Here is a 21,100-nt window from a genome sequence, read left to right on the forward strand (position 1 = left end):
CTTGACTGTCTTTGTGGTTTGTGACGATAAACTGCAGTAGGTTCATTTTCTTTAGCCCACATACTCCTGTAGGAAGTACGTCACATACTTATCACAAATGATTTACTTGATAAAGATGCTGATGACGTTAAATATGCACACTGAGGGCTCTAATGTAATGTAAGGAAGTTCAGAAGCATATAGAGTGAAGCCATACTGCACTTCTACAGCATGAAATGAAACTAGCCATACCGATACTGGTGAGCCGGACAGTGGCCCCCACGTGTGGGCCCCCCAAAAAAAATTTTCGTTGGAAATTTACATTACTGATATTCCGATTTCCGACGCTCCTGAACGCAACTTGGTTGTCCAACTGCACATGAATGCACCAATGACGTTAGTTTGATCTTTTGATTGTATTTGGTTTGGATGGATTTGAAGAAGCTTTGAAGACGTTTCCTGATGCCAGAGGAGAAGACGAGCAGCTTTGTACCTTTGTGGTAAGAAGACTGTGGCTGTTTCTCAGTACGTAACTGTCCGTACTTGTGTTCTCACGTACTCAGGAAATGTCATCATCAAGACTGCATCGGACCAGACTAATGTGCACAGATATGAATCAGTAGATAGATCTATGGCTGCAGCTCACAGTGAACAGGAGGATTTTATTAGAGGAAGTCATACACAGTAACACAGAAAAACATTAGAGCTCACACTGAGCTACATGTATGACGGTAGTTATTTGTGCCAGAGCAGACCTCATTAGCACTTCCGCTAGGTGGGCTAACTTCCGGTTACTCTGGGGACGCTCTTGTTGGTAATGCAGCCAGAATATGGACTAATTTTTCGTTTAGGCTTGACAAAGACGAGAACAAAAATATTCAGAGCAAGTGGAGCAGCTAGCTAACACTTATTACAGTTTGATTTACATTTTCAAAGTCACATTTTTGAAATCGTAATTTTTCCGTAAAACAAATCACCGCTGTTATTTTGTCAGAGAACCCTGGAAGTGTTATTTATCCGTAATTCCGCTAACTTGACTGAACGTGGGTTGCAGTTCCCGTTATTTAAACATCAATATGTTGTATAAATGCAGATGGACTACATAAATTTCACTATGCAGACATTTTTCTTGATGTCCAGTATATTTTATAGACATAAACATATTTGATAGAAATAATAGACATGGATTTCTGTTTCCTCATAATAATTGAGTTAATGCCATTAAATGTGAATCAGTGATTCATCTTTAGTGGGGAAATTTTACTTTGCAGCTAAGTTTTTTTTAAAAATGCAGGTCATTTTAAGGTAAGACATTAAAGGATCAGCCTTATCAGCCTTAAAAACCCACAAAACACCCCTCTATACTCGACCACACTTAGTACAGTCCGGTTCCCCCTTCTATAAATCTGCTTGGAATCTTCCACTTCCTGTTTGTCAAAGTGTCCTTCTACCTGGACAGGTTTTGTTGGAGCTCATGCAACAAACATTTTGGGTAACTGCACTTTAATATGGATGGATGACACTGAATTAGAGTCTGTTTTAATGAGACTGAGTTCAGATGTGTAGCTCTGTCATTAAATAGGAAATTATTTCTCAGAATTTACAGAGAAAAGTCTGAAATGTTTGCTTGGTTAGCGTCCCACATGTTCTTTGGCTCAGCTAAAGCTAACTCTCTCCAACTTCTGGATCTCTTGAGTTGCTTGTTGTTAAAATATCTTGCTAGAGGTGCTGAAGCTCAGAAAGTCTGAGATGTTTGTTCCAAATAAGCTCATTCTCAAGTCTTATCTGAACTGTCCTCTTTTGTTTGAACCTTCCCCAAACTTAGGAGTTAATGACAGAGCAGCACATCCAGACTCAGTCTCATTTATGTAGAGGTTAAACTTCAGTGTCATTCATTGATGTTAAAGTGCAGTTTTTCACATGTTTGTTGCACATGCTCCCGACCAAACCAGTCCAGGTAGAAGATAATGTGAAGAGAAGCTCCAGAGGATGAATATCGCACATTTATGTTGGAAATAAATGTCCTTTAATTAGACATTGTCATGCAAAAGTTGGATTTCCCTTTAATGATGTTCAAATCTTTGTTGAGTGTTTTGTTGATGTTGGTTTCTAAATGTTTTTGACACTCGGCCCCAAAGATTAAAACCTTCTACGACTCACAAGCTGCAAGAAGTCACACATTATCAACTATCTTTCTGACTAAAAGTGAAAAACTGCCTCATTCCTGCATCATGAATGTAAATCTTTTTGGTTTTTATGACAGTAAACTGAATATATTTGGGTTTGACATTTTATAAACCAAAACAAGAAATGAATTACTGGAGAAAACAATCAACAGATTAATGGACAAAGAAAATGTGTTTTCCAACATATATGGCTGAATTACTCCAACATTACAAGATACATACAATTTAAATTCAATTTTATTTATATAACACCAATTACAGGTCAAATTGTCTCAAGACACTTTATATTTTTGTCATATTTTAGATATGACAGTAAGAAATTTAAACCTCTTGACTAATCCAATTTATTATTTGGTTTGTAAGAGGCTAATGGACAATTCAAATAAATTTCTCCACTAAAACTAATAAACATGAGGTCAAATAGAAGGAACAGTTTTAAATCCTGCAGTCCCACGATGACAAGAATAGTTTGTCAACAAAAACTAAATCTGCTGGTGGATTACATTAAAGTCCTAATAAATGATAATAAAGTGTGATACTAAAGGTTTGTGGTGCTAAAAATCTCAAAGTAAAGATATCAAGTTGAACATCTGGATGGAGGCTGATAAAAGTTGACCTTCCTTCATTTCTCTGGAGCCGACTCCATAGATTTTAGGGATGCTGGTTAAAGACCTGCTCTTCTAGTTATCTTCCTTCTAGTTGCTGTAAAACTTCATCCTCGCCGACTTCAACACCTCTTCATGACAACTTGTTCTGCCTCTGACCTTGTGGAAACTTGAGAAACTCGGGAAAACTCGTCGAGACTCGGATTTTCGAAAAACTTGTCGGGTGGGGGAAGGTGTGGTGGGCGGTGGGGGAGTAGAGGGGGGAGGCCGCCACCCACCTCCCCTCCTACTCTCCGCCCTGACTCCACCTGGACTCCGCCTTGGCTCCACCCATGTGATCACTTTATTAGGAACAGGAACTACGATGTCAAAGGGATGACGAATTTATTCATTTTCATCTGATCTGTAGCTCAGTGAGTTAAGGGTTTACCTATGGAGCAGCAGGTTGTTGGTTCAAAACCAGACCCATCTTACATTTTTTGAAAATCCTGACAAAGACAAACAAAGAAAAAGGCCAGTGGTGGGTCTTGAACCTACTAACCTCTGCTTGGTAGTCTCTCTCCTTATCCCCTGAGCTACTTGCTCAGATACTAGTTCTACTTTTTTTTGCGCATTTATCATCTATTTTTTGCCGTTTTCGAGTTTTTTTTTAATTCGAGTCTCAACTCGACCGTTTTTCTCAGGGGGTTGGACTTCAGCCTTTGTGCTGGAGGGTTGAACCTTCAGTTCCAAGACTTTCCAAAGCCTTCAGACCTCCCAAGTCCTCAGGACCTGAGCTTTCACACAGTCTGAGGGCTGAAACTTTCTAAGTCCCACAGTAGATCTCTATTAGATTTAACTTTCAGACAGTCCAAGGACTGATATCTTCAAAGTTCCTGAGTAGATCCCTGTTAGTTTGAACCTTTAGACAGTCTGAGGACTGAAAACCTCAACGTTCTTCAGCAGTTGTCTTTCAGTTTCAACCTTCAGACAGTCTGAGGGCTGAAATCTTTAAAGCTTCTCAGTACTCCTCTGCTAGTTTGAACTTTCTGGTTAACAGAAGCCTTAAAACTTGTGACCATGAGTTATGATTTCACATTTAGACCATCCATCTGAGTTCTTCTCAGACCTTCACCTGTGGGTTCTTTAGAAATCCTGAACAAACTTTGATTCTCTTCATTGAACAGTAAAGTTTGTGGAGATCAGAAGGTAACATTAGTTTGATCGATGCCTTCAACTACTAGTAGACTTTATCTGGAAAGCAGTTTTCTGAAATGAGTTCTTTGTAAATCTGTCCGCAATCAAACGAAGAGCACAGAAAGAGAAAATGTTTGAAGAAACAACTTGATGTTTTCATGTCAGACTAGAAAATGCTTTAAGACCTTTAGCTGTTTTTGCTCTTTTTGATCGTTTTATTGTCTCTTCTGTTTAATTTGATCTTCCAAAGTCTAACTGGTGTCTTTTCAAATGTTTTGTCTTTTGTTTGATTCTTCTTAAATGTTTAGTTTTGCTCTTTTCTCACCTTTTATTCTTTTCTAATGTCTCATTTGATTTTGAAATGTTTTGTCTTTTTAATGTTTAATTGTTTTTTCAAATGTTTTATCAGCTTGTTTGAAAAATTTCCTTTTCCTTTTTACATTAAATCTTTCAGGTTTTTCTTTTTAAATGTTTTACCACTTTTTAATGTCTAATTTTCTTTTTAAATGCTTCATTGTATTTTGTTTAATTCCTATTGAAAGTTTTATTGTCTTTAAGATTTCATTTTCTAATTAAACATTTAATTTTTTAATTAAATGTTTTGTCTTTTTAAAGGTTTAATAATCTAATTGTTTTGTATCTTTATAAATGTTCAATATTCTTCTTAATTGTATTTTTAAATGTTTATCTAAAAGATTTCATCTTTAACATTTAATATTTTGTTGAAATTTTTTTTATTTCATAATTACAGGTTTTGTATCTTCTGTTTAATTATCTAATTTAATGTTTTGTCTGTTTAATATAATTTAACTGTATTTAATGTTTAATTTTCTTTTTAAAAGTTTTATTGTATTAAATGTTTTTCCTTTGATTTAATTGCTTTTTTTACATGTAATTTATTTCTTAAATGTTTTGTCAAGATTTTAACCCCAACCTTAAAAATGAAACAAACCCTTAAATCACAATGAAAATACTTCTGTTGTCACAATCATGAGTTAGTCAGTTATTCAGTTTGTCAATTCAACTTTATTTGCTCAGCACCTTTCACACAGATGACAAAACTCCACAAGCAAAGAGAAAAAACTATGCTAAAACTATCATTAAAACACAAAAACATATTTGTTAAAAAAGATTTAACATGGTAATAAAATATGTTGTGTTCAGGAGATGGAGGGAGTTTATTTAAGTCTTCTTGGGCTCACACGGTAAATTATTTAAAATAGAAACTTGATATTCAGTCTAAGGAAACTGCAGAGCGACAGAAGAATCAACATCTCCTGTTTTCTCCTTTAATGAGTCAACTCTTCTTGTGCTTTCAGACCAAAGAACTACAGACTCTTCACAACCTGCTCAAACTCTTGGTACAGGACCTCACCACACGGGTCAAGAAGGTTTCCTTCTCATTTCTACTCTGAAGCTCACCTTCTCCTGCTCAAACTGCTGACAAATGTTTCTGCTGCTCTATAGTCTGGTCTCCAGAACTTCCTAAAAACTCTCAAAGTCTCTTCTGCTGCAGGTTGCTTTGTAGAACTGTTACAGAAAACCTCAATAAACCACATGGAGGGGCCTCAAGATAGTCATCCAAATGAAACCGTACAAAAACCAAACTAGCACAACCCAAACGCTAAAGTCTCCTGCAGCCTACCAGAGAAGCTCTAAACAGAGAATCAGGACAGGAACTCTTACCTTCTGGACAACCAACGCTGGTTCACAAACAAGAACACAGAATGCATCTGAGCAAAAACCTCTAAAGACTCACTACAGCCAAGATAAAGACACAACTCAGCTGCACCAAACCCACTAATCACTGCACACATTAGCACCATGTGCTAACTGGCTAAAGAACCACATTTACCAAGGCAACTATCCAGTACAAAGCCCTAAAACACACCAAGAAACACATTAAAGATGATTTTACTGCTGGAAGCTGCAAGCCAACGCCAAAAGAACAAACTAAAGCAATGGAGCCAAACCCGGTTCAGTGAAGAGAAGCAGAGGAAATGTTTGACTGCAGACATAAAGCAGGAAGACACTGAACTGCTCAGGTGTTCCTGATAACACCAAGCAGCCACCTGGACAGCCAATAGGAACACAGCTTACTGGAAGTCCAGAGGGCTGGCTTAGTGAAGGAAATTTAGTTTAAAGTTGAAGCAGAAAGTTAACAAAGAAAGTTGAAAATCTCCTTCTGATACCTGAAATCTCTGAGTTTTCACACAAAGAACGCCTGAACATGTCAAACTGGTTCCATAGTAGAACCATCATTGTAAAAATGTCATAGTATGGTGTGTTGCTCAAAAAACATTACAACCGGCTGTCTCGGGTCACTGAGGAGAAACACAAGAACAGAACAAATGTTGGTTTCCAGGGGGTTAGGCGGCTATTTATTTGAAAGAGTAAGTTTATAACAACAAGTGAGCAGAAAATCACAAAGTCTGTCTTTAGTTCAGCTGAAAATATTATTTTTTGTCTTTTTTATTGACCAAACTTTTCAGGAAGTAAATGAAGAATAATTAAAGCTCTCATGTAGAAGTCCAACTTATTTTGGATCCTTGTGGAGAATTTAATCTTAGAGTTTGTAAAGCTGTTGAGTTTTTAGAGTCACATGGACTGTTTTGACATTTAATTACCGAGTCCTGAAATAAAATTACAGTTGTGGATTTCTGTCATTTAGTCTGGACTAAACAAATAACAGCAGCATAAATCTCAGACGTGATTATGAGGAGTCTGGATTGAGGTTTCTCAATTGATAATGATCAAAACATGAAATTTAGGTTGGTTTCAATGAATATTCCACCTTAAATCTTTGAATGTTGACCTAAAAGGTTGGTTTCAGGAAATATTCCACCGACAAGGTCCTCTCACATCCACCTTAAAGGAACATTCCACCAAAAATCCCTGGACATGCACCTAAAATGTTGGTTTAACCGAGTATTCCATCCAAAATCCTCAAAGAGACCTGTGGGCTGGTTAAAAGGAATATTCCATCTAAAATCTCCACTAGGGCAGTATGTGTAGCAGTGACAGCAGAAAGAGTTCTCTGGGTGGAAGAACGGCATCTGAGTGGCAGCTCCCTTTCTGCTCTTACCTTACTCACTGAACTCAAGTGCCATGGAGGACTCGAGTAGTTGACGTTTCCTGCTGCAACCTTCTCTTTTTCAGCTTTCTTCCACGTCCAATCGCTCCTGACCCGGTTTTTGTTGACGTTTTTGACCCTTTTTCCGAGCTTTGACCAATCTGAGAACATGAAGCACATCATCGGCATCAGTGGCGTAACCCATGGAGGGAAAATCACCCTCACCAACCGCCTGATCAAGAACCTGCCCAATTGCTGTGTGGTCCATCAGGATGACTTCATCAAGCCCCAAGATCAGACTGAAGTTGATGAAGATGGCTTTAAAGAATACAATGTCATCACTGCTCTGGACATGGGTGCCATGATGAGTGCAATCTACACATGGCTGGAGAACCTGGTGAAGTTTGAGAAGTCTCATGGCGTTAATAACACCCTGGACACAGAGATCATCCCGAAGTCCGACCACAAGGAGGAGGAGAAGACTCACATCTGCATTGTGGAGGGCTTCCTGCTTTACACCGACAGGCCTTTGATCAACGTGTTAAAACCAATGTTACTTTATGTCCATCCCATATGAAGAATGCAAAAAGAGGAGGTGCTCTAGGAAGTACACGGTGCCAGACCCCCCCGGCCTGTTCGATGGCCACGTCTGGACCATGAACCTGCAAGACAAGAACATCTGCTCACTGTGAAAGATTAATGAGAGCAGCTTTTTGTGATTTCTATGCAGAACACTAGGATGTTTGCTGAGCTGTGAAATATTAAATGATTTATGATTATGGAGTATTGTTATTGTTTATTATTGTTCTCAGGTTTATTGTTAAATGTATAAAGTGTTAATTATTATATTTTATTAGCCTAGCCATGCTACACCCATGTTTCTGATGGCACAAGGGTCTTGGGAAGCTCGACAGGGAGGGAGGCGGGCTAAAAGGTTGTCTATCAAATCCCTCTGCAGCAATTGGGTAGGTATACAACCAATCAACGCAACGAATAGACTGACGTAGTTCCGAGAGCACCGGCGGATTGTGGCTAAGTCCCATTAGCTTCCCAACCAGCGGAGCGGCGGAGCCAACTGGTATATTAAGGATTTGCCATATCCCGTCGGCATAAGTCCAAATACGTCTTTCTTCTCAATGAAACACTTAAGTGCCGTCCTTTGTTTATCTTTCAAGTTGAATTTTAGCTTCAAATCCTTAAGGGCTGTGGCCAAAGCCGTGTCGAAAGATAACTGTTTATTGTGCGCCGTTTGTTTCTGTCAGAATCGTCACGCCTCTGTCGTCACTTCGTTACGCCCGCCTTCTGACTCTACACTTCATGGTGATTGGTCCGGCCAGTTTTAGGAGAATCCAGCCTCGAGCCTTATGGAGGGTAACTAGACCCACCCTGGCAGAGAATTAAATTCGTTGCCGTGGGTTGTCTAGCGCGGCTAGGCTAATATTTTATTGTATTTGATTAAGAATATGGAATATTGCTGCTGTTTATTATTGTCAGGTTTACTATTAAATGTACAAAGTGCTACTTACTGTATTTTAAAATTGACATTACTGCACAGAACATTTAAGATTATTTTACCATAGATCAAGGGTACAGATTGTTGTTGTTCACTGTGCATTGGGTAGTACTCATTTTGATTTAGACTGATTAGCATACAGAACGCTATGATGTTTGTGGTTTACAGCTGAGAACTAGTTGTTAAAAGTACAGAATTTTATTTCTCATTTTAGGTGTGATAATTGTCAGTAAACATTCTAAGAAGTGGAAATCCACAGGGTTGTACATAGTGCTGTTCTTGCATCATATTTGTCACCTAATTGCCCTCAGGATTCTGTCGTTGAGCTTACTAGTTTTACATAACAGGCAGATGCTGCAGCTAATGATGCTGTAATTCACATAAACAAGGAAACAAGTCCATCATAATTTAAATGTTAACAGTCCAAAATGAAAAGGTCAAATTCAGCTTTCCTATTGGGTTAAAGAGTAAAAAAACATGAAAAATACTTTGTAAAAGCAAGAGGTCGGTAGCAGCTTTCATTTTTTCTTACAACCTTTCGGTGCCCCCCCACTAAAATTAATCTGGATCTGCCCCCGAGTTACGCTTGGCTGGTGCTTTTTCAAATGTGTGTCTAAGTTTGACGTGTTGCTGGATGCACAGTTGAGGACTGCTTCAGTGTCGGCATACAGCTCTCCTCTTGTCCACTTATTTTTCTCCTTTTTCGTACTTCACTGGCAAACCGAAGTGATCCCAAAAGGTTGATTTTAATGACGCCAGAGCGTCTCCCAGCTCTGGCTTTTTCTCATTGTTGCTAGCGTTAGCCATGAAGCGCCGGCAGGAGAATAACGATCCGTCACATCCGTGGTTCAATGGAAACTCCTACTTGTTTTTAGTTCCGCAATACTGCGCGACTGTGCGAGCCAGAGAAGGTCCACCGCAACTGTGGGCCCTACGAAGTTTTAGGTTTTGCAATTAAAACATTTCTGTGTATTGGCCATTCTTAAATAGTCTTTAAAATTTTTGTACCACGGTACACCTCTGTACCAAACCGAAAGGGCCTGTACCGGACGGTTCGGTACGAATACGTGTATCGTTACGAATACGTGTATCGTTACGAATACGTGTATCGTTACGCCCCAGTAACCAGAGGAGTCGCCCCCTGCTGGCTGTCAGAAAGAACACAGTTCCATGTTGGTTTACCTTTTCAGACTCCATCTTAATACATCTCAAGTCTACGGTTTCCCAGCAACAGAGGACAAAGGCGATATGATGCCATTCATTGGCAACCAAAACTTGAATACTTTGAATAAAATAACAGACTTCTTTGGAGTTAGATGGTGTAAACATAAATGTGATGGTGTAAATTTAAAAATATCCCATTTTCACAAACTCATTAACAACTTAAATGAAGACACCACTTGACTCCACACCCCTGTCTGCTCAGCTGTTCTACGTACTGTTGCATGTGCTGCAGACACGGAATCTGCATCATGTTCTGTGAAAGAAAGTTTTCTCATTGGCATACACTGGACAACATTTATAATGATACCAAATTTATCTGACATGCCAGTATCTATAATACAGATGACAAAAATATAATTGTGTTCCTTTAAACCAAATAAAAAATGAACAATGATCATTTAAAAAAAGAAAAAAAAACCCAACAAGGAAACATCTGTATCAGAAGTTTTAATGTTTACTTCTGAGGCACAGTAATACCCAGAGAAAGAAAACAAACACAAAAGGCAATCCGTTTCTTGACCTATGCTGCCTGTTGTGACACTTGTAGCATCCTTTCAGTTAGCTTACAGCTTTATTTTCACATTTAGCACCCACTTCATTTACCTTACAGCATTTCAGTTTTACAGCCAACATTTAGATACATTTCAAAATACCAGATTTAACTGCAACTCAAAGGCTGTGCAGGGAATTGAAATCCATCTTGAACAGACTATTGCTATTGTAGTTATTAAACTGTCACATTGATCAAAAGTTATTCTTAGTTGGCTTGAGCATCTCACACATTGGTTCACCTTTTATATACACAAGAACACACTCAACAAAGCACTGCACACAGGGTAAAAAATACATACCCAACCAGAATACACACAATGTACACATCTTTAAAAAAAAAAAAAAAAAGAATATGATAATCCATACACATTCACCATAAACCATAAAAAGACAGCACAAATCTTCATCCTCCAACATTTTCACCAGTTTTTCTGGTTTCACTGGGAGCACAGCTCACACTAGTCAGTTGATAGGATCCTTACAGTTACATGCACTGGTCAAAAGTAGGCCAGGAGGGCATTTAGCCTCTAGAAAATACTCATCTTACATCCACCATGTGAATATTTCACCTGGAGGAGAAGGCAGGACTTGAGTAAACATCGTGTTTGTGTTTTTTCTTTGTTTTCTCTTTAAATATAAATATGGATATTAGTACTATTATCTACAGCACCATGGAGTGCTGACAGGAGCATAAAGAGCTGTAAATCTTTCACCTCATGCTGCAGTAAAGCCTTGTTAAAAAGAAATTCATCTGCTAAGAGAAGAATATTGTTTGCACTGCTTAAAATAACAAACAGCTTTGGAAATTTAGCTAAAAATAAAGAGTCTGGAAATTCATATTTAAAAAGAAGCAGGCATTGGTAACTCATTAGGGCCTCTCGGACATTTGAATGTGGGAAAAGGAGGCCACAGACTTGGCGAATTCTGTCAATAAAAAGTGCTTGTAGTTCTGTGTGATTTACATCATGTGTGACAAGGCAAAAAAACCCTATTTACAGAATGTACAAAGAGCGAATGGGCAACTTGTGTCTCCTCCAGATACAGCAGTCTGTTAATCAGTAGGGCAGAGGGGGAAAAAAAAGACTTCACACTGATAAACAGGAATGATGTGAATGCTAAATGAGGTTGCTTCCATCTTGCAACAGCAAAAAGTCACAGGCTGAGGTCCAATCACTGGCTGGCGCCCTGATTGGTGTAGTAGTTGTAGCCGTTGTCCCCGTACTGCTCGTCAGCACTGCCGACTCCGTTCCCCACCTCTGGAGGGCGCCACAGGACAAGGGAGAGAAGTCAGTGTACCATACAACAAAACACACCTCACCACTTTTAACCCTCCTGTTGTCTTTATTTACAGGCACCAAAAAATATTGTTTCCACGTCTGAAAAAAAAAAAAAAAAATCAAAAATGCGGCAAAAAACTCTCCAAATTTCTGAAAATTTGCAAAACCTTCAGAAAGAAAATTCCAATAATTCCTTAAAAGTTTCTCTTAAAAGTTTTATTTTAAAAAAAAATTGGCAAGAAAATTCTTGCAAATATTTTCAAAAGATGATTAAAAATCTTCCAAAAAAAAAAATCCTAAAAATATCTAAAGTGATTACATATATATCAGTGAAACTTCTAATATTTTCTTTCAGAACATCAGAACATTCACATAACATTTACTTTTTTCCCCCCCATCAAAAAATATTGAAAGATTTCCCAAAAATGTTGAAAATGTGGACATCAAAAGTTTCACTGTGAAAATTATTTTTTTCCCCAACATTTTCAAACTTTAAAATGGGTCAACTTTGACCCGCAGGATGACACGAGGGTTAAAAAAAAACCAATTAGCACAACACCAACTTAAAAAAGGAATGAGGAATATGATGAAGAACCACAAACACGACACTAACATGACCTACCTTTGACCCCCAGCACTAGAGGCTGTCTAGACAGACTGGGGCATCTGTAACCTCCCCTACATGACGTCGTCTCCACTGGGAGGATTGTAGGGGAGGATGGGTGCATGGATGGATGGATGGATGGATGGATGGATGAAGTGGAAAAGGGCAAAGTAGCCAGAGAGGTGGAAGGCAATGAGGGATGCAACGGATGCACGGAAGGAAAGGGAGAAGTCACTGCTTGCGAAGAAGATGGAGGTGTGGTAGGATGGACATCACATGAAGGATGGAGAAGGGAGGCGGTCACTGGGGTTGACCTTCGACATGGAAGAGATGAAGAAGAGAGGCGAGAACGTTCACAAACACTCACACAAGATGCATGCTGGGATGGAGTGACATGCTGGTTGGGCACCTGAATTTCAAGATGGTTCGTTTGTCATCTTAAAGCTTTAACTGTGAGGAGCGATTCTGGACAACGCTTTGTCTCAGAGTTCAGGAGCCCAAATGAACAACAATAAACACGCAGTACAAACGTTAAAGGCTGGCAAACATCATCTTACCAGAGAAGATCAGTTTCTCCTTCATGACGTTGATGTCTGGACTTGACCTCCTGACTGCAGCGCTCAGCATGATCTGTTCAGGGTTGTAGCTGCGCATACCGCTCGTCCGATACCTGCGGTGTCAAATGTTTGGTCAGAAATCACCTCGAGACACTGCGATACCGCTACGTACTGCAACACGCAGCTCAGGGTCATGGTTTGGTGTATGGAGGGATCACATTTCAATTTTTAAAGTCTGGACTTTGAGTGCACGCCTAGCTGTGACTGGTGAGGGAAAATGTTTAGCTTCAGACAGCACATTTACTTCTCATATGAAAGCGTATAGTGAGTTTTGAACTAAATATGAACACTATTTTGAAATCTTTAAGATGAAACAGCGTTAGTGATGTTAATAACTAATGTAAGCATGTTTTGTAAATCACTTACAGGCATTTAAAAATGTGTTTTGCTAATTTTTATCCTTGAAAGGTAATCTATTAATAAATGTCTAATAAGTTACTATTAAAAGGATTGTGGTCCAGATTTTGAGCAGCTCTCTTTTAGAAGGTAAGTGGTCATAATGTTTAAAGGGATTTATTTAATTATTCACCATTTTAAAGTGCTTTATAAATTAAAGCACTTACAGAAATGATGTTTAGTTCAATACTAACTGTATTTCATGCCTATTGATATACTCTCTAAGTGAATTATAAAGGCAGAACATTTTACTCTTTCCTGTAAAAAAGTAAAGAGCACATTTTCATTTGCTATTCTCGCAGAGGATCCCTTCCTACAATCAAGGCAGAGGATTTCATTTCCTGCGTGTACAAACAGTGTCCTTCCTTTAATAAAAACAGCCTTGATTTCAATTAAATTAGCTCAGGAGCCTCAGTCACAGTGAAATGTGACTAATGCACGGAAGCATTCAGAAAGCGAAATGCAAACAAGCAAGGATTTAGTTCATCAGCATCGATAAAAGCCGGTCCTGAGGCACTTTCCCCGATGAATGCAGATACGCACTTCATTTTAGACATTTAACTTAATAAGACAGATGATAAATCTAAAATCTCACTGGGGACTTCTACATTTTGTGCTGTGTGGGTGGAATTTTATTTAGCCCACAGTGGTGAGGATGAGAACTCGTTCCTCTAGAGGAAAGTGGCAGCAGTGCAGTACAACGATTCAGGTGAGACAGAAAGAGGTGAGAATAAATATAGAAAGACAGTGAAAAATATGGTGGAGAGAAAACTCTGAATGAGATGGATGACATAATAATGATAGCTGCAAAAAAACATACGAAACAGAACAAGATGAGCGAGAAGGTGGAGAATGCATCAAATGAAAGAATGATGGACAAACAAAGTGACAGACAGAAAGAGGGTGAAAGGAGAGAACACTTCGGGTCAGAAGAGGTGACCCAGTTACCTGATCATGTGATAGCTGAGAGAAGATGCCAGAATGCAGCAGAGGAGGAGAGCATGCACATCAGGCAGAGGAGAGAGGACGGGGAGGAGGAGGAAAGACAAAAAAGGACAAAAGAAGGCAGGAGAAAAGAGAGGTCAGTATAGAAGCCGGCAGAAGCTACTGAAGAGCTCGGCTAAGCAGAGCGAACTCTTAGTGGACTGATAAGAGGGGGAAAGGAATCAAAACCCTCCATCCAAGAAACGACAGGAGGACAGGACACCTGTCTCTGGAGTCGTCACAGAAAAACAAAACCAGCTCCTTCAACAGTGGAACAGAAATAGTGAAGGAGCATGAAGGGTTTAGCCAAGAAAAACAAAAACATGTTCATGTCATGTACATCTTCTCTGCCATCACTGGTTTGAAACAAAACGAACCAAGAAGATAAAAGGGGAGAGGAACAGAACAACTTTAAAACCACAAATAAAATGTGCTTAAATATGATGATTCTTATTAATCAATCCATTGAAAGTTATTATCAGCAAAAAACATTAAAAAGTGTTGAAAACATGGCATGCATTTGCTCCTGTTTTACTGAGGCGTTCCAGACAGAAAGACGTCTGCAGAGTGAATGTAGGACACACTGAAAGAGATTCGTCAGTGATAGGTGCCTGATAAATGGCAGAAATAAGTGTGTTTGGGTGTGAAAGAGAAATAATATTCCGGCAGGAAAATGGAGAAACATTAACTCTTGCGTAAGCGCTCACAACAATGAGTTGATTGCGGTTATATCATCGAGTGTCTGTACTTACTTCTGGAAAATGAATATTCCTATGACTACAGCAAAGGAGATGAGGTCTGCAGACACCCACATCAGGCAGTATTCACTTGGGCTCTGGAAGCACACACACATACATAGACACAGTTAGTTCAGATAAGAATTTTACCCTCAAGTCATTTAAAGTGGGATCTGCCACAGGGTGGAGCTATACGCCAAGAATATCATCTCTTCTATAAGTCCCAAAATTACTTCAAATGGCATGTGTGATGCTTTTAAAATAAATAGAACCACTATAAATTTGACACTACATTGTTCCCAGTTCAAACTAACAGACAGCACTGCAGACGTCACGGCAGCCTCCTTGAACCATAGCAGGAGCCACATGTGGTGCCAAGTTCCCGTATGGTGGCATATATGGGGACACTGGCATGCTGTGGGTGAAACGATACTGCAGAGGTTCAGTGTGGGTGCTACCCAGGTGTAGGAGTTTAAGGAGATGACTGACCCAGAAAACCGTGAGTCACATACACTGCAGAATACAGTAACGGTGCTCATCTCTCTGCTGGGACTTCAAATGAGTGTTGAAAAATAATAGGATATCATGTTCAATGCAGGAAATGATGAGTTCAGGTGAAAGCTTGGATCCCTTGTTGAAAGCAACCAGTAAAATCCAATGTATTCATACAGAGGAGATGCAGCTGAAGAGGACAGACTGGTTAAGGAGGCACTTCATGGGCTTTACAATGGCTTTGGAAATAATTATTCCACCACCTGTTTGTTTGTAAAGTCAACACAACAAGTCATCATCACTGGGAGTTTTGTTTGAATTTGATCAGTGGCAAATAATTACAGCATCTTCAAAAAGACACGAAAGAGTCCTAAGATAATTTGATACATGCAATGATGTATGTTTTCAAATAAAATGTATTGAAACTACAGATTTTCAATATTTAATAGAAGGTGAAAAACATTTTCTGAGTCTGCAAGATGAGGAGAAAACAGACGTCTTTGGGTTTAATGAGGAGGAATACAGTGAGTGAGCCATTCCTAGCTGGTTTGGAATCAGCCAAACAACCGTCCATTACAACCTGATACAAGAAAATGCATCATGGCTCTTGGTGGAGCCATGATGCAGGTGGAAGAAGCAGAAAACAATGGCGACTGTGATCTTATAATTATTAACAAAGCTGTCTATCCAGTACATTCAGTTCTATATGTTGCAGATGAACATAAGGATGTCAACCATAACCAGTTAATAAATGTATTCAAGTGCACTGTTTAAATGGTTGTATTTATATAGCGCTTTTATCCAAAGCGCTTTACATGATATGTCACATTCACCCATTCACACACGCATGGCAGAAGCTGCCATGCAAGGCGCTAACCACGACCCACCAGGAGCAATTAGGGGTTCGGTGTCTTGCTCAGGGGCACCTCGACATGAGCACGACGGGCCGAGGATCGAACCGGCAACCTTCCAGTTACAAGACGGCCACTCTACCCACTGAGCCATCCCACCCCTGTTTAATCATCTGTTATCAAGCAGGAATGTCTTTGGTTGTCAGAGAGCATAGACACATATATCCTTTGTGGCTCTAGGCACCATGTTCACAAACAGAAAAGAGAAAGATAAAAGAGAGCCATTCTCTGAAACTCAAACTTAAAAAGACAAATAATGAAACCTGATTAAAAAGAAATAAATACAAAGTTCGCTGCTGAGAACAACTTAAACCAAATGTGATGAGTTCTTACCATGAGCCAAATGGGGTAAGGCACCTTTTGGAGTATATGTGGGGCCTCTGAGGAGACTGATGACACTCCGCTGCACCAGAGTACCGAGTACAGCCAGGGCTCGTTGACAGTGTAGAGGGTGAGGTTTATGTGGGTCTCAGAGAAGTCTCTGAAAACAGTCACACATATTTAGGCACTTCTTTCAATTTAAATCCATGTGACAAAGTGATAACATATCAGGTTTGTGTGTGTGGTCATTCCTACCTGATTTCCCGCATACTGGCTTGATTGTATCTGAGCAGCAGCCTGCTGATGCCGTCCTTCTGCAGACTTTGGGGGCTCCGTTTTTCCACCGAGGTCTGGATCAGACCAGGTGCTAACTGTCTCACCTGAGCTCTGTGCTCATCAGGAGTCCACATCACCTAGACACAGCACAACAAACGGGACACACGGTTGTTTCAATGACATTTTCTGTCACCAACGTTAATGAAGTGAAAGATGAATAATTGCTATTTTTATGTTAATTAGCATTTTAATCCATCCACGCTGCATTAAACATTAAACGTGTGTCTATTTAATGATTTATTATTAATATAATTACCAGGCTTTGAGGAACCCCAGACTGCTGCACAGCGTTCAGTGTATCATTGATCCAGCTGTGATAGCAGGGGTGCTCTGGAGAAGGTCTCCGCAGCCTGAAAACCACCGTGGCGTTGTGATAGGAGGCCAACTTTAGAAGCTGCTCCAGGCTGCACACACTCTGTTTGGCGATCAGCTCTCTCTCACGTGTGGCCAGGGTGTGCACCGTCCAGAAGGGGTCATCCTGAAGCAAGAGCACACAAAACACATCAGATTTGTATTCAACAGAACTACAATACCACTGGTTTTTATCTCAATCTAAAATTTTAATTGACTGTTGTTCTGTAATAACATTTATGCTTCCAAGTAAATTTGATTGTATTTCTGGACACCTGAAATAGAATATGTATGGGCTTCTAATGTTGCGTTCAACATAAGCATCCATCCACGTGCTCTGTAGAGCATCTGGACAACGCCCACAGGATATAAAAATAGCACAATATTTTTACTCATTTGCTTTACATCTTCTCTCGCTTCACTTGTCTCTCGCTCCTCAGAGAACAAATTCAGCTGCTTTATTATTAGGTCATCCATGATGTACTTCAGCTTACTTCTTTCATGAGAAAATGCATCAGGTTTGTCATTTAATATGCATTATTTTAAAAAAAGAAAAAATTGACTATGGCAACACTTCGTCTAAATTCCGCAATGAAGTGGAAAGGCTATTCTTGAAAGTAATATCCATCTCCAGTGTGCAGACATGCAGTGTAAACAGAGTGAGGAGAAGAGCGAGAAAGCAATAAAGATTCACACAAATACAGGCACAGTGTGTGTCTGTTTCGGCACTTTGTCATCTCATAAATCTAAACATCGGAGGAAAGTACTATAATACAGCATACTTACTTGGAGTTTTTTGAGTGACATGCATGTTTAATGTATGAGGATTAGACTGAAACATGGCAAAGCAGCACACAGCCTAAAAAGCAGTGCATTCATCCAATAGCCTTACATGGAGCAGTGCAGGAAGGTATAATTGGGTACCACAATATGCCGTATTCCTGCATGCTTCTCATTGCTTGATTGTTTTCATTCTGCTTGGTCCGCTGGTGTAGCACTTCAAGCAGGTAGAAACAATAATTTGGAAACACTAGCTGACCATGATCCACTCTGTATGCAGGGGAGCATCAATCAAGCCTTCAGTGGATCTTAGCATTTTGATGAAACCCGAGGACAGATCAATGGCTGAGAAACCAGAATAATCATACTCGACGGGCTAATGGCCATTATCACACTTCGTTGCATCGTGTCATGCTGCAATTCAAAGCCGAAATAGCTTTAAAACAATCCCTTGATTTAGTCCTCATTAGCAACCGAGAACTACCTTGAGGAACCACCGTCCGGCGTTGAGCTGCTGCAGATCTGTCCAGTTGAAATGCGAGGCTTCATCCATCCGTCTGTCTGGAAAAACGTCCCTACGTCTGTTGTTCTCCGCAGGGTAAGATCGTGCATCAGGAAAGGCACACCATCCGTGCTGGTGATCAGAGGAGAGTAAAGAATCATGTTCTTCTGTGTAAAAACCCCTGGCACCTCACCGATATCAAATACAGAAGAGGGGATTTTCCCTTTCATGTGAGCCACCGCTTCTGTGGATCACATTTTTCTTTTTACTTCAAAATGTCGAAGGACCGTTTATACTTAAAAAGAACTCAAGAGGATCAGTTTTGCTTGTAGCTGGTGTGTAGTAGAGGAATTAAAACCCTGAAGATAACTTTAGATGAGAGCAGAAGAGACACAGTTTCAAATCTTGTCTAACAAGAAGAAAATTCTGCTGCTTGATAGTGTATATGAATAACAAATAACTTCCAAATCAGCATGTTGGCCAGTTAGAAAACGACAAAACGAGAAAGTCTTCCCATTCCTCAGTGCTTGCTATTCAAATTCTTAGTTTCTTTTTCAGCTATTATAAATAAGCTACCGGGAGAAAATAATTCCATATCCCAAATTAATTACTAACTGTGACTGACAATGGGAATAAATGATATGTTGTTATTTTGTTATGCATGTGTGTTTCTGTGTCTGCTGCTGGAGTGGAGCCTCTCTGTTGCTCTGGCTGTCATCAAGTCTAATTACTCAGCACTGTCAGGAGTTCACCTGTCAGCGGCCAGCACCAGTCACACACCCATTCACCTCTGTACGGACTGTAAGGGGACACAAGCATATAACCTTCTTGTAATGCAAGAAAAAACATCTAATTAACATGAAAGACCTCACTGGTAACAGTCTTAAACTACAAAATGCAGCTGTGAAACACCAACACACTCCGTGCACCAGTAGCAACACTCCCCGCCTCCACACAGTCACTCATCCTCCATTGCTGCACACGCATGAGTAGACATGTACACCCACGATTCATCACAGACCTCAGCCACTGCAGCATCCACACATAATATTTTCCCTCTTCCTCCAAGTGTTTCTCTCAGTCTGTCATTTTTCATTATGTTGGTGATGTCGTGCGTCCATCTATCAGCTATTGCGTCATTTTAGCCTGTTTTAATTCCTGGGATTTAGATGTATGTATGCTGGTATTTACTAGGTTTTGACTGTGATATGTACCCTAGTAAAGCTTACTGTAGCACTGGCATCAAGATGTTTTTTTTTTTTTTTTTAAAAAGCAGCACTTTGAGACAAAACATGGGGATACAAAATTCAAAAACAGACTACATAACCGTTTGGCTTTGTCATTCTGCTGTACTGATCGTGTGTGTGTGTGTATGTGTGTGTGTGTGTACCTGATCGCCACATCAGCCTCCAATCCAGTGACGTTCATTTGCAAAGCTCGCTGGAAGGACCACAGTGTGTTCTCTGGAGCGAGCTGGAAGTACACAGTAAAAGACAAACACAATTATTACTAGCAGTCCTGTAACAATGTGACCTAATAGATGACTTCACTGGAAAACCTACGTCCACTGGTGAAACAATAATCATGAAATGCTCAGTAGAACAAGTGTTTTAGGTTGGGTTATAGAGTCAAAAATAAACATTAATGATGTGAACAAATGCTCCCCCCTCTAAACCAAAAGGAATGTGTGAAATGGAGAAGGCCACAGTTGTGGATTGCTCTTTAACTCTACAAGTCAAAATTATAATCAATACCAAGCCAAAAGGTTAAACATCTCTTACTAGAATAGCATCTTCCTATGAGACCCTGCGAGTAAAGCTACTGACTGGCAACCACAGGATAGGAAACATGCCATAATCAATACGGAGTCCTTCTGGGAAACTGAGTCGAGTCATGTGATTTTTGTTTCTCACAGCCTTGCAGAGGCGCTCCTAATTTTAGATTCCACTGTTAGGATCGATCTCCTTGCACAAATACCACAAAAAGGGAGGGTGCGTTTCTGAGCATGTGAGTAACTGTTTTGAATAACCAGGAATCCACCTTCCCTTTCCAACCAGAGTGTTGCACAACATTGCAGAGGATGTTGTGCCAAGTACATAAATCTTTGCGCAGGTAGCGGTTGGAAGCAATCAAATTAATCTGAGCGCATGAATCAAACACAAAAAAGCTTCAGTGTGCATACATCCTGTTTGAACACAGTTTTTGATGCACACTTAGGTCAGAGGCTCCAACAGGCTCTTAAAAACATTGTACACATTGATAATATCGCATACAATCACTATTGTCTCTTATCAAGGCTTTTGCCAGGTGGACGCCACAGTCCAGAGGACAATGTATCCCTTCCTTACATAATTAACAATGATAAGTACTGAAGAAGAAGAATATATTTTTCCCTTGTTTTTCATACATTCTTCTTCTTCAGTACCAATCAGTATCAAGTGGTCCTTAGCTCTCTGCTTGGCTCACTACAAAGCCAGTGTCAGG

At 39.8% G+C, this 21,100-nt stretch overlaps 1 protein-coding gene across 1 annotated transcript in view; it reads right to left on the reverse strand.

Moving 5' to 3' along the window:
• Positions 1-10,188: 10,188 nt before the first annotated feature.
• The window catches only part of gdpd5b (glycerophosphodiester phosphodiesterase domain containing 5b), a 47,260-nt gene continuing 36,348 nt past the window's right edge, over positions 10,189-21,100 (reverse strand). Inside the window, 10 exon segments of the mRNA XM_022199685.2 lie at positions 10,189-11,564; positions 12,747-12,859; positions 14,151-14,165; positions 14,939-15,021; positions 16,660-16,807; positions 16,903-17,060; positions 17,240-17,461; positions 18,599-18,693; positions 18,696-18,748; positions 20,007-20,089. Coding sequence (XP_022055377.2) covers positions 11,479-11,564; positions 12,747-12,859; positions 14,151-14,165; positions 14,939-15,021; positions 16,660-16,807; positions 16,903-17,060; positions 17,240-17,461; positions 18,599-18,693; positions 18,696-18,748; positions 20,007-20,089 — 1,056 coding nt within the window. The 3' untranslated portion in view covers positions 10,189-11,478.

The sequence above is a fragment of the Acanthochromis polyacanthus genome, chromosome 13, assembly GCF_021347895.1.
Source record: "Acanthochromis polyacanthus isolate Apoly-LR-REF ecotype Palm Island chromosome 13, KAUST_Apoly_ChrSc, whole genome shotgun sequence".
NCBI classification, from domain to species: Eukaryota; Metazoa; Chordata; class Actinopteri; family Pomacentridae; genus Acanthochromis; species Acanthochromis polyacanthus.